The following is a 13,583-nucleotide window of genomic DNA, read 5'->3' as shown; positions in this document are numbered from 1 at the left end:
GGGTTGTGATAAGGAGAGGGTCTCTGATAATTTATCTGACAGGTGATAAGCTGGGTCTGATATCTATTCCTCAAAATAACCCCTTTCAGAAATTTGAGATTCAGAGACAGACCTTCGTTACAATTCTAGCTCTGTCATTTTCTAGCCATGTAATTTTGTCATATTAATAAAGCTTTCTGAACCCGGTTCATATAAATGGGACACTGATCTGTAAATAGCAAGGTTATTGTGAGTATTAAAAAATCAGATATACGCAAATCACAGTCACCAGATCTCAATTACTAGTACTAGAATTTTTCTTCTTTTTCTGGTACTTCAGACTTAAAGGGTGGTAATCCTAACCCTTCACGATACACATGATACATGGTCATTTGCCCATGCTGTAGTTATTAACGTTGTCTTATATGGTACTTAAATTTGACAAATGCTTTTTATATCCATAAATTAGGAAATTAAGGGATATTACTGCTAATGATAATTACTAAAACAGAACTCTAGATTTCACAAAGATATCTGGAGTCAACTGAATTTCCTCCAAATCTGACTCCCTTGCCCTATAATTCATGTGTTGACCTGCCCTTTGGGAGTCGTGGGACACAACAGTAGCATTATCACATGTGCTCTTGTTTCTTGCACAGTGGATTTTGGTGCTAGATTTGCATGTTGAAAGTCTCTTGCTCCACCTATCATTAAATAGATTCCAAAGTAACCTGGCCGCATGTCTCACTGTGTTGCCCAGACTTGTATTGAATTCCTGGGCTCAGAGCTTGAGCTATCACACCCTGCCAGTTTTTTGGTTTTTTGTTTTTTTTTTTTAATATAAAATAAAGTTCTCCCTTTTCTTCCCACAGGCCTCATAGTTTTTTAACAGTAGAAAAATGGTTTCAAAATTATGTAACCATTTATAAAATAAATGGAAATGAAATGAGGCTGGCTCACTTCTAGTTTAGTGGAAGACTCAAAACTGGAGACAGGAGCCAATTAGATTCAGAGGCAGATTTCAGAGGCTGGGCAGGGTGGCTCATGCCTATAATCCCAGCACTTTGGGATGCCAAGGTAGGTGAATTACTTGAGCTCAGGAGTTCAAGACCAGCCTGGTTAATATAGTGACAATATATTTACCAAATATATTGTCTTTATTGGTGTTTAGATATTATATTGGATAATATCTTTACCAAAAAAAAAAAGAAACACATACACACAGAGACAGGTTACACAGGAAAGCTCTCCTTAAGCAGGGAACACAGAAAATAAACTTCATTAGCACTACATTCCTGGGGACATATCCTGATTACACAGGTATCAAACTCATCTGGGCTTCTTGTGTGGGATGCTCCCCTTTTAAAACTTTGATTGGATTTATGAGACATTTAAAAAGTTAAACCTCTCATAAAATAATGGAGAAAAACGATAAGGGCCTTGTGAGAGTTTATTTGAACATTTAAATGCAGCTCTTTAAAAAAACCTTAAGGTAAATGCCAGTAACTTTAGTTAAGGGTTTGCACTTGGGAGAAGTTATTTCATTTAGTGAAAATAACCACAATCTTTTTCCTCATCTTCACACACAATTAAAACAAATACAGCTGCTGCAACACTATACAATTCTTATGTACTAGAGCAAAAACAAAATCTAAATGCACTTGTATTTATAAAACTTTGGTCAAGCTGTCCATAAGAAAAATCACCCTATTTTTTCCTCTAAGTTTCTAAAATGTCATTTACTATATCCCAGCATCTATAGTTATTTAAAAAATTTTAGAAAACCTTTTGTGCATCATCATAATTTTTATTCCCTGGCTGTTTGGTTTAGTGGCAAAAAACCAAAACCATCAAAAATTATGTTTCTCTTGAAGTCACTAAGTTGGTCTCAAGGAAGACAGCGCTGCGTCCACTGGCCCCCAGCAGTAGGGACGTGTGGAAGATCACAGCAGCCAAGTCTGTGCAGTCAAGGTGAAAGGAGTGCTTGCATGGCAGACATCAAACAAATTCCAGTAAACAGACTACAGACTCTGGCATCTCCTCTTCTGATTTATCTCTTCCAGGGCCGTAAACTTCTTTAGGCAGACACTGAAGAAGGCTTAGTCTTCGAGCTATTCTAACTTGTTCTTCTTCAGTCAGCAGTTTTGCTAATAGAGACTGGCCAGGTGCTGGGTGATAGACTGGACCTGGAGCTTGTTTCAGATGTGGCAGTGGGGGCCTAAGATCCTGCCCTGTCTGTGTCATCTGAGGTGGGGCGTCTCAGTCAGTTTCCCGTCTTCCCAGGTTCGGGTGGGTGATCAATGCACTCTGACAGAGTTCTTCATGTAGCCTTAACTCACTCCTTTCACCTAAGGTTCAGACAAAAATAAAAAGTAAATTATTTAAACTTTAATTACATGTGACCCTCTCCTTGAAGATCATAGATATAGATATAGATTTACCTAGTTATATACATATCTGTTTGTCTAAATAACTCCCAATAACCCTGCTGTTGGGGTTCTTTATCAGTGTCACAAGTGAGCTGAATGTGGGCTCAGAAGGCTTTAGTAACATGACAAAATTTCACAGCTCCAAATTGGGTCCAGTACATCTTTTTCCTTTTGTTTGTTTTTTTATAGGGGTCTCCCTCTGTTGCTCAGGCTGGAGTGCAGTGGTGCAATGATATCTTGCTGCAGCCTCCAACTCTTGGGTTCAGATAACCCTCCCATCTCAGTCTCCCCAGCAGCTGGGACTACAGGCATGTGCCACATGTCTGGTAAGCTTTTAATTCTAGTCTAACTGTAACACCACTCACACACTCACATATCTAAATGTGGTCACCTTGAGAAGTACATCCTATACCTAGGTTTTATCATTGATTTCAAATTTTAAAAAATCAGAGGCCACACCCCATAATCATAACCTTCTCTCCTTTGGGCATGTTCACAGAATCATTTCCAATGCCCACATTTTTCTACTGCAGCGACCCTAGAGTTAGTAGAACCTAGTTTCTTTCCATTGGCCCTCAAAGTTCATCATTTTCACTGCTTAGCTTAATCACCATGATGCTCTTCAATATTGACCAGCAGCATCAAAAATTATCTGTCCATTTGACCTCTTACTGCCTCGTACTGTCTGATCTTACTCTGGATCTAAACACCAGTCTTAGTGGCTTCATATTTTTTCCTATTCGGCAGCCAGTTCTGACAGAGAACATGACTAGGAGACTGATCCTGGCCTAATATGGACACACAATACCCAGTAACTCTCAAATATATCTGGCAATCCCACTGCATCTTGCTATCTAAATTATTCTTGTAGCTCCATAAATACTTCAGATCTACTCCATGGCTTTTGCGTCATGCACATACTTATCTTTATCATACTTTACACAGATAGAATTTCCTTCTCCTACGAAGATGAATTAAATTTTCTCACCAATTACCTTAGCTCTCTGCCATGAAGTCTACAGTTACACTTTAATCCGTACCCATCCATTACTACTTCTTGCCCATAAAACTGAAGTATTTTCTTCCCTTGTCATGTTTAATGGATTCAAACTCAAACTTTATCTCCTGCCCTTGGGAGCTTCATGTTACCACTTACACAATAAATCTCCTTTACCAGCTCCCTCTCCTACTCTTCCCAATCTATCATCATGAAGCTTTTGAAATAAAAACCTCATTTAAACCTATTTTCTCTCTAGTATCTGCTTTCCTTTGCTTTCCCTCACAGTTGAACTGAAAATTGAAAGTCAAAGTGGTAGCATTTCCTCATCCCCTCTCACCGTTTGACTTACTAAGACCACCAATGGTCTGTTCATTAATATGTCTTGCCAGCACCACCAATAATTGTTCCATCAAATACCTAATGGGTGATCCTTAGTCTTTTACTTAGAACAAAACAGAACTGAAGTATTATCTGCCTTTCATACTACTGTTTTAAAATTACTCTGTAGTCTCTATTCCCCTGAGTTCTCTGCAAAGAGCACAAATCATACTATTAAAATGACCCAGAATTCCATCCTAGACTCTCTTCTCTCTTCTTTTTGCACACTATCTTGGAACTCTTAATTCAATTGCTTCCATTTCTTCCGTTGCTATCTCCAAACTGACAGTGACAGATTCTTGTCTGGATTCTACTTCTCAGATCATTTCCACTTGCACAGTTGCAGACAATGAAATGTCTACGGACATTACCTCCCCCACAAAACCATATAAAAATACACCCCCTAGTCACCAATATTTGTTAATGACAACACCAGGCATCCATGAACCAATCTTTTACAGGGCTCCTAAGAAGTGGACAATCACAATTAAGCATGACTTTATCTGTTCCCTGTTTACTATCACCCTTCATCCACATGAACATCCACCCCAATCCACACACATTTTTTTCTTACTTCTCGGAGAACTATTCTCGATCTCAGCCTATTGTACTTATTTATGTACTGTATACTTCCACTAATCTAATTACAGAAAATCAACTCTTTTTTTTTTTTTTTTTTTTTGAGACAGGGTCCCTCTCTGTCCCCCCAGGCTGGAGTGCGGTGGTATGATCACAGCTCTGTGTAACCTCCAATTCCTGGGCTCAGGGTGGTCCTCCTGCCTCAGCCTTCTGAGCAGCTAGGACTACAGGCATGAGCCACCACCATGCCCAGGTAACTTTAAATTTTTTTGTAGAGATGGGACCTCAGTATGTTTGCCATGCTGGTATCCAACTTCTGTCCTCAAGTGATCCTCCTGACTCAGCCTTCTAAAGTGGTGGGATTACAGGCATTAACCAACAAGCCCAGCCCAGAAAAATCAACTCCTGTGTGCCAAGATTAGATAAGTTTTCCTCTGACCATTACATACGAACTAGAATTTGAGAAAAATTACATGTCCACAGTAACCTAAACTCCCCTCAGAGAGCTTGCCACCAAATACCTGTAGTCCAATTAAACAATAATAATTTTCACATTAAAATTTATTGACCGAAATAAATGGGGTGTGTCTGCCCTGGCGAAAATTTCTCCAGTACTCACCAGAAACCAAACAGAGGAAAATCCAATGGAGCCAGGTCTTTATGGTGGTCGCCGTCACCACACTCCGGTGCTCAGAGCATCTTCCACTCTCCCAGGAAAGCACCATTTGAGTGGTGAACCCTCTTTTTATGCAGTTGATAACCTCATCAATTATGTGCTAATCAGTCCTATCATCTCATCAACCATATAATCCAAAGGACCCAGCTGAATAACTTGGGTCCTGTTAAGCCAAATCTAATCAAGCCTAGCCTCTTTAGTGAAACATTTCTCCTCAGGCAAATTGTGTATATCCAGTTAAGGAAAGTTGATTATGTCCCCGGATTTTGCACCCAAGTTATTCAGGTGTGGTGACAGCGACCTCCATAAAGACCTGGCACCATTGAATTTTCCTCTGTTTGGTTTCTGGATTTAGAGCCACAGGAAATCTGGGGATTACAACTTTGTTTGCTGCACATAAACCTTGAACAAATCTCCAACTTGTCCATTCGATTTTTGACTGGTAGGATTGGAATGTTGTAGGGACTAGGCAAGGGATTATAAATCCTCATTTAATTAATTCCTCTATAATTGTTGAAAGTCCCTGAACTGCCTCCAATTTTAATGGATATTGGGAAAATTTAGGCAATGGTTTAGAATAGTCTATTTGATATTTTATAGGTTTAATACTTTTAAATTTTCTTATGTCATTTGAGGAGAACACCCACAAGATTTGAGTACTTTAGAAAGGTGAGGGTTTGTGTACATCTGAGTGCCAATGTTATCAATTCCTGCCTGTAGAGAACAGAGAACTTTGTGTTCTGGTGAATCTGGAAACTCCAAGATGATTTCTCCCTTGAAAGAGAATGTTATGTGTTCTCTCAACTCAGAAAGTAAATCTCATTCCATCAAATTTCCTGGGGCAGTATCACATAGGAGGAAAGCATGTTTTTCTAAAATGGTCCAAGCATGATTTGGACAGGTTGAGACATGAGGATTCCCTGGATATGACTTGAAACACCCACCACAGAAATATTTTTTTACTCAGAGGGATATTTTGATTTATTAGAGTTGTTATTAAAGTGAATACAGTGACTCTAGTAACCACAAATAGTGTACAAGAATCTTCATCATCTTAATATTAGTTAATAGCTAATATTTGGAAGCAACCTGTGTCCATCAACAAATGAATGAATAAAGAAAATGTGTTATGTATACACAGTGGAGTACTATTCATCTATAAAAAACAAAGAGATCCAGTCACTTGCAACAATATGGATGGAACTGAAGATCATTATATTAAGTGAATTCAGCCAGGCACAGAAAGACAAACATCACATGTTCTCACGTATTTGTGGGATCTAAAAATGAAAACAATTGGGCTGGACGCGGTGGTGCACACCTGTAATCCCAGCACTTTGGGAGGCTAAGAGGGGGCAGATCACGAGGTCAGGAGTTTGAGACTAGCCTGGCCAACATGGTGAAATCCCATCTCTACTAAAAATAAAAAAAATTAGCTGGGCATGGTGGTGGGCACCTGTAATCCCAGTCACTCGGGAGGCTGAGGCAGGAGAATTGTTTGAATCCAGGAGACGGATGCTGCAGTGAGCCAAGTTCATGCCATTGTACTCCAGCCTAGGTGACAGGGTGAGACTCTGTCTCAAAAAAACAAAACACAAAAAACAAACAAATAGAAAAGAAAATAATTCAACTCATGGACATATAGAGTAGAAGGATGGTTACCAGAGGTTGGGAAGGGTAGTGGGTTGGGGAGCTGGCAGTGGGGAGGTGGGAATGGTTAATGGGTACAAAAAAATAGAATGAATAAAACCTACTATTTGATAGCACAATAGGGTGACTATAATCAATAATAACTTAATTGTACATTTAAAAATAACTAGAAGAGTGTAATTGGATTGTTTGTAACTCAAAGGATAAATGGTTGAGGGGATGCATTACCCCATTCTCAATGATGTGCTTATTTTACATTGCATATCTATATCATAATATCTCATGTACCCCATAAATATATATACCTACTATGTACCCACATTTTTTTTTAACTTCAAAAAAAGGTATTACAGGAAGTACCTCACCAGATAATTCCTCAGGTCCTCCACCCCTGCAGAGTGGATTATTGTCAAACCCTCAAGGACTTTCTCTGATGGGAAAACAGTGTGGCCCAAAGGGAGCCAGCCTATTAGAGGACTACTTCAAGAGTGGATGACATGTCTTCCAGAGACCTCATTGTTTGCAATGAATGCAGCCATCTCGAGATACAGACCTCACCCAGTGTTCCTTTGTTTAGGACAGCTCAGTTTTGAGTTATAATATATATAAGGAGGTCTGTTCCTTTAGCTGTTGTACGTACGATATTAGTTTATTAGCCTGTCCATTCTTTCTTTTAGCATTTTTTTTCTTGCTCTAAATGTCTTTCAAAGAGCTTACTCGTAGTGACCAATTGGGTCATATCAATGACTTTCTATCCAATATTATGTTTTTTAATCTGGTCACCAAGCTCTGTTAAGAGTTTATTCATTTAATAGACTGTAAAGCACTTCAGTTGTTCCATTAGGTATTTTAAGCCTAGAATGATTTTATACATAAAATTTTAGTCCAGGTCTGTAATAAGGAACTGGTTTATCCTTTTTGTTTGTTTTCATGACTGGATAATGGACCAGGCAATTTTTTGTGGGAAGACAATGGGAATAGCACTTAAGAGGTATTTTTTTTTCCCTGATATCCTTTGTGCCACTCCTGTAGGAGTAGCTTTTGAAGGAACAGTAATACAGTTATAAATTTTGTTTTTTAATCTTTTTGAGACAGATTCTCACTATGTCACCCAGACTGGAGTGCAGTGGCACAATCATGGCTTAGTGCAACCTTGACTTCCTGGTCTCAAGCCATCCTCACATCTCAGCCTCCTGAGTACCTGGGACTACAGGCGCATGCCACCACATTCAGCTAACTTTGTTTTCTGTTGTAGAGCCATGGTCGCACTATGTTGCCCAGGCTGGCCTTGAACTCCTGGGCTCAAGAGATCATCCCACCTCAACCTCCCAAAGTCCTTGGATTTCAGGTATGAGCCACTGTGCTGATCCTAACCATGGTTAAAATCTGACAAAAGTTCCCAATTGACAAGAAAATTTGGTTATATTTATTATACGTAGCATTTTATAACAACCAGAATCATGTCTTACAGCTTCGCATCAGGTCCCTGAGATCTTTATAAGTTGTATATAAAATTAGAATACTTACATTTATAATATATTTATATGAATATAACTTTAGAAGATATTTAACAAAAGTATGACTGATAACAGATTTTCATGAATTTATATAATTTTTGGAACATTTATGTCAATAACATGCCTGTAAGTGTAACTGAAAGATCTTCCATCACTTAGCACTTGACAATGTCTCCCATATATTTAATCAAATAAGTCTAACCATTTAATCTCTATAAGGTAAGAAGCAATATTTTTAAGGGTTTCCAGGGGTCAACCTTCAAAATCCCAAAGTTAGTTTTAGGCCAAAAAGAATTAATGTAGGTTTTTAATCTTGAAGAAACCTGCCAAAGATGTCAGAAGACTCGAAACACTGAATCAAACAGAATCGGGGTCATCGTTAAATAATAGCAATACATAAAGTTACTTGGATGTAAAAACATGAACCCTTTTATAGCTCTGTTTTCCTAAGTAATCTAAAACCTAATTAAGAGAAGACAAGAGTTGCCTTGAAAACATGTACAGTCTTTATTTTTGTCTTTTAGGCTAGTTATGAGAAAGGTAAAGAAAAATCTCCTGTAGTGCGATTGCTTTTGTTTATAAGAAGCCCATTTAGATTATTTGGAAGTGAAAAGGTTACTTGAATTTCATCAGACAGGTGGAGAGTGTCCGGGACTGTGAGTGTACTCTGTATTATAGAGAAACGTAACCAAAAAACTGGTACCTTGGACGGGGAAATCCATGGCTCTTAGTAACCACATGAAAAGTTATCTGACTATACATATGGAATAATTTTGATATATCAAGAAAAACGGGCCAGCTTTGGTGGCTCACGCCTGTAATCCCAGCACTTTGGGAGGCTGAGGTGGGATGGTCTCTTTACCCAGGAGTTTGAGATCAGGCTGGAACATAGTGAGACCCCATCTCTATGAAACTAAAAATAAAAACTTAGCCAAGCATGGCTGGTGTTGTGGGAGGAACCAGGTGAGAGGTAATTGAATAATGGAGGTAAGTCTTTCCCGTGCTGTTCTTGTGATAGTGAATAAGTCTCATGAAATCTGATATTATAAGAAAGAGCTTCTCTGCACAAGCTCTGTCTTTGCCTGATGCCATCCTCCTAAGATGTGACTTGCTTCTCCTTGCCTTTTGCCATGATTGTGAGGCCTCCTCAGCAATGTGAAACTGTAAGTCCATTAAACCTTTGTTTTTTTTTTTAAATTGCCCATCCTCGGGTATGTCTTTATCAACAGCATGAAAATTAGACTAATGTTATAAATTGGTACCAGTAGAGTTGGGTGCTGCTGAAAAACTAGCCGAAAATGTGGAAGCGACTTTGGAACTGGGTAACAGGCAGAGGTTCTAACACTTTGGAGGGCTTAGATGAAGACAAGAAAATATGAGAAAGTTCGGATCTTCCTAGAGACTTGTTGAATGGCTTTAACCAAAATGCAGATAATGATGTGGACAATGAAATCCAGGCTGAGGTGGTCTCAGATGGAGATGAGGAACTTGTTAGGAACTGGAGCAAAGGTGACCCTTGTTATGTTTTAGCAAAGAAACCACCAGTATTTTGCCCCTGCCCTAGAGATATGTGGAACTTTGAACTTGAGAGAGATGATTTAGGGTATCTGGCAGAAGAAATTTCTAAGCAGAAAAATGTTCAAGATGTGACTTGGGTGGTGTTAAAGGCATTCAGTTTTATAAGGGAAACAGAGCATAAAAGTTCAGAATATTTGCAGCCTGACAATGTCATAGAAAAGAAAATCCCATTTTCTGAGGGGAAATTCAACCCAGCTGCAGAAATTTGCGTAAGTAATGAGGAGCCAAATGTTAATCCCCAAGACAATGGGGAAAATATCTCCAGGCCTTGTCAAAGATTTTCACAGCATCCCCGCCTATCACAGGCCTGGAGGCCTAGGAGGAAAAGTGGTTTCATGGGCCAGGCACAAGGTCCCTGTGCTATGTGCAGTCCTAGGGACTTTGTGCCCTGCATCCCAGCCACTCCAGCCATGGCTGAAAGGGGTCAATGTAGAGTTCGGGCTGTGGCTTCAAAGAGTGCAAGCCCCAAGCCTTGGCAGCTTCCACATAGTGTTGAGCCCACGAGTACATGGAAGTCAGGAATTGGGGTTTGGGAACCTCTGCCTAGATTTCAAACAATGTATGGAAATGCCTGGGTGCCCAGGCAGAAGTTTGCTGCAGGGGTGAGGCTCTCATGGAGAACCTCTGCTAGGGCAATGTGGAAGGGAAATGTAGGGTTGGAGCTCCCACACAGAGTCCCTACTGGGGCACCACCTAGTGGAGCTGTGAGAAGATGCCCACCATCCTGCAGACCCCAGAATGGTAGGTCCACCAACAGTTTGCACTGTGCATCTGGAAAAGCTGCAGACACTCAATGCCAGTCCATGAAAGCAGCTGGGAGGGCAGCTATATCCTGAAAAGCCACAGTGGCAGAGCTGCCCAAGACCATGGGAGCCCATCTCTTTCATCAGCATGACCTGGATATGAGACATGGAGTCAAAGGAGATCATTTTGGAGCTTAAGATTTGACTGCCTCGCTGGATTTTGGACTTGCATGGGTCCTGTAGCCCCTTTGTTTTGGCCAGTGTTTTGGGCCATGTATTGTTACTAACCTGTGAATTGCCTGATTATATTTATTTTTATTTTTTTGTTTTCTCTCAGATTTTTGATATAATTAAATTTTATTCTAAATTTTCTAAAGAATGTTTTCATGTTTTCCAATTTTATACTTAGCACTTGCATACCATGTTTGTTCATGGATATCACAAAAGGCAAGGATTTAATTACATTTATTTCCGTTCGTGATTAGTGATATGCAGGGCCATCTCTAACCCCAAAATTTAGGCTCAGCACAGGAGGTCAGGTGCGTTCTTGGCTTTAAGCAGGAAAGAATTTAAGAATGAGCCACCACAGCGGAGTGAAAGCAAATTTATTAAAAAGTAAAGGAATACAAGTGCGGCTGCTCCATAGGCAGAGCAGGGCTACCCCACAGGCTGCTAGATGGGTATTTTATAGCTATTTCTTGATTGTATGCTAAATAAGAGGTGGATTATTCATGAGTTTTCTAGGAAAGGGGCAGGGAACGCCTGGAATAAGTTGTTTCCCCCACAGACCATTTAGAATAAATTCCAGACATTGCCATGGCACTTGTGAACTGTGATGACACTGGTGGGGGTGTTTTCTAGCATGCTAATGCATTATAATTCGCATAGAATGAGCAGTGAAGGTTGCTGTTCTAACCACCTTTCTTCTAGCTGATTTAGGCTGGTTTCTTTACTGTATCCTCTTATCGAGGTAGGAGGTGGGGCTGGGACACTGGACCAGGTTGAGGAGCAGCTAAAAAGGGACTGGAGCAGAAGCGGCTTTCCAATCAGACATGCCCACCAATGTGCCACGTCAATTTACCATTACCAAGGCAACACCCAGGGGTTACCACACCTTTCCATGGGAATGACCTAATGACCCGAAAGTCACCATCCCTTCCCTAGAGTTTTCTGCATAAACAGCCCCTTAATCTGCATGCAATTAAAAGTGGATATAAAGTTGACTGCAAAACTGCCCTGAGCTGCTACTGTCTGCCTATGGAGTAGCCCTGCTCTGCAGGAGCAGTCACAGAGCTGTAACCCTGCTGGAGCTATAACACTGCCTCTTCAATAAAGTTGTTTTCTTTGACCTCTAGTTTGCCCTTGAATTATTTCCTGGGCAAAGCCAAGCACCCTCTGGGCTAAGCCCCACTGTGGGGCTCACCTTGCATCAGCTTGGCACCCAACATGGCATGAAGAAAAAAGACAGTGTCATGGGAGATGGCAATTGGTAATTGAGGAGTGGCAATCTTCCAGTCAGCAGCCAGCAGCAGTCTGTGAATCAGTGATTGGCCAGCAGCAGTCTGCAATGCAGCAGTTGACAATAGGCTAGCAGCAGTCAGTGATCAGGGGGATGCTGGTCAGCGGGACAGTGATCAGCAGGATGGCAGTTGGTGGGATGAGGAGTGGAAAGGCGTCGAAGCCTAGCTGTAACATCTGAGCTGAACACAAACCAAAGGCTCTTTTCAGAACCATCATTTTCCCTGGCAGGCAGTGGAGCCATTCAGATGGGCAAACAGCCATAGTGACACTGCCTCATGTGGGGCCTACCACTCCCACCAGCAGTCTGGTGGGTTACTGACACAGTGCAGGCCCCTCCCACTGCAGCAGCTGAGCCCACTGGCAGGGCAGCCATAGTGTCACCACCTTATGTGACACCCACCTCTCTGACTGGCAGACAGAGAGTTACTGGGTTACTGGACCCCCCCGTGCAGGTACCGCCCATTGTGGCAGTTAAGTCCACCCCAGCTGAGGTATCCTGGGGAGAGCTTTACTTGGGTCCCATGGGGAAAATCAGTCAGCACCACATCTGTCCTGCTGGACAGGTGAGTGTCCCTTCTGCCCCCACCCCCATAGTATCAGAACTAGGAAATAAAATAAAAGCCTTTGGCTAGACCACGTCCTTGTCACCCCTTCCCTGAGTGCTTTCTCTTCAGACTCCATTGTATTGTTCCATTAGTTATTTTATTTTCAGTCCTAAAATGTGTGCAGTCTTATGTTTGGTTTTAACTTTCTGTTAATTGTTTGGGGGCAATTAAGGCAGGGTACTTGGTTGTGAGAAGTCCCCACTGTTTTCACTCTGGGATGCTAGTCATGTTGTTCGGTGACCCCAATTTGGTCTTGGATTGACTGTTGGCCACTCTCTGGGTGCTCCAGGGTTTTCAGCATTTGGTGAAGGGAACCTTTTTGGTTGAAACTTGGCTCTTCTGAGTTTTCAGCACTGGTATTTTGACCACCCTCCAGATGCTCTGGGGTATTTGTGTTGATATTCCCTCTAGGATTCTGAGGGATATATGAGTTATAGCCCTCTCCCTAGGGGAGTAATGGTCTTGCCCTTTTCTGCCCTATAAGTTAGAAGTATTTTAATAGCAAGTTGCTAACCTCTTCCTGTGTGCTGTCTTCCAACTAGCTTGCTCAAGTCACTCTTGGTCAAAGGAATTGGGAGTTCTCAGGCCCCTGGCATAATGGAGAACCACCTACAATGGTAGAAAATTGGCCATGTGAGTACTTTTTTCAGTGTCTCTGCTACTGGATAGGTTCTTCAGCAGGTTAGGGCCTCTGAGGTCTCCCCTTGGGCAATACTGTTTACCGCTTCCGTTTCTCCCTTCCACAGTCCCTCCCTTCCATTTGTTTAGCCCACCTCTCTACCAACCGTTGCTCTCTGTGGCATTTAGGTTCAAAATCCAACTGCCCATTTGAAGCTCATAATCCACTTAAGGATTAAAGCTCATAAGCCCTAAGGAACTTGACTCAAACCCTTAGAAACCTTAGCCACCATCACAGGTCAGGCATGAA

General features: G+C 41.2%; 1 protein-coding gene across 1 annotated transcript in view; it reads right to left on the bottom strand.

Moving 5' to 3' along the window:
• Positions 1–1,765: 1,765 nt before the first annotated feature.
• The window catches only part of ZNF596 (zinc finger protein 596), a 30,596-nt gene continuing 18,778 nt past the window's right edge, over positions 1,766–13,583 (bottom strand). Inside the window, exons 7-8 of the mRNA XM_031669332.1 lie at positions 13,170–13,264; positions 1,766–2,327 (exon numbers count right to left, since the gene is read on the bottom strand). Of these exons, the coding sequence (XP_031525192.1) occupies positions 13,208–13,264 (57 nt within the window). The 3' untranslated portion in view covers positions 1,766–2,327; positions 13,170–13,207. The remainder of the gene's footprint in view (positions 2,328–13,169; positions 13,265–13,583) is intronic.

This window comes from Papio anubis, chromosome 8 (assembly GCF_008728515.1).
Source record: "Papio anubis isolate 15944 chromosome 8, Panubis1.0, whole genome shotgun sequence".
In the NCBI taxonomy this organism is placed as follows: Eukaryota; Metazoa; Chordata; class Mammalia; order Primates; family Cercopithecidae; genus Papio; species Papio anubis.
The sequence above is the reverse complement of the archived record's forward strand: the minus strand, read 5'-3'. Positions and strand labels throughout refer to the sequence as shown.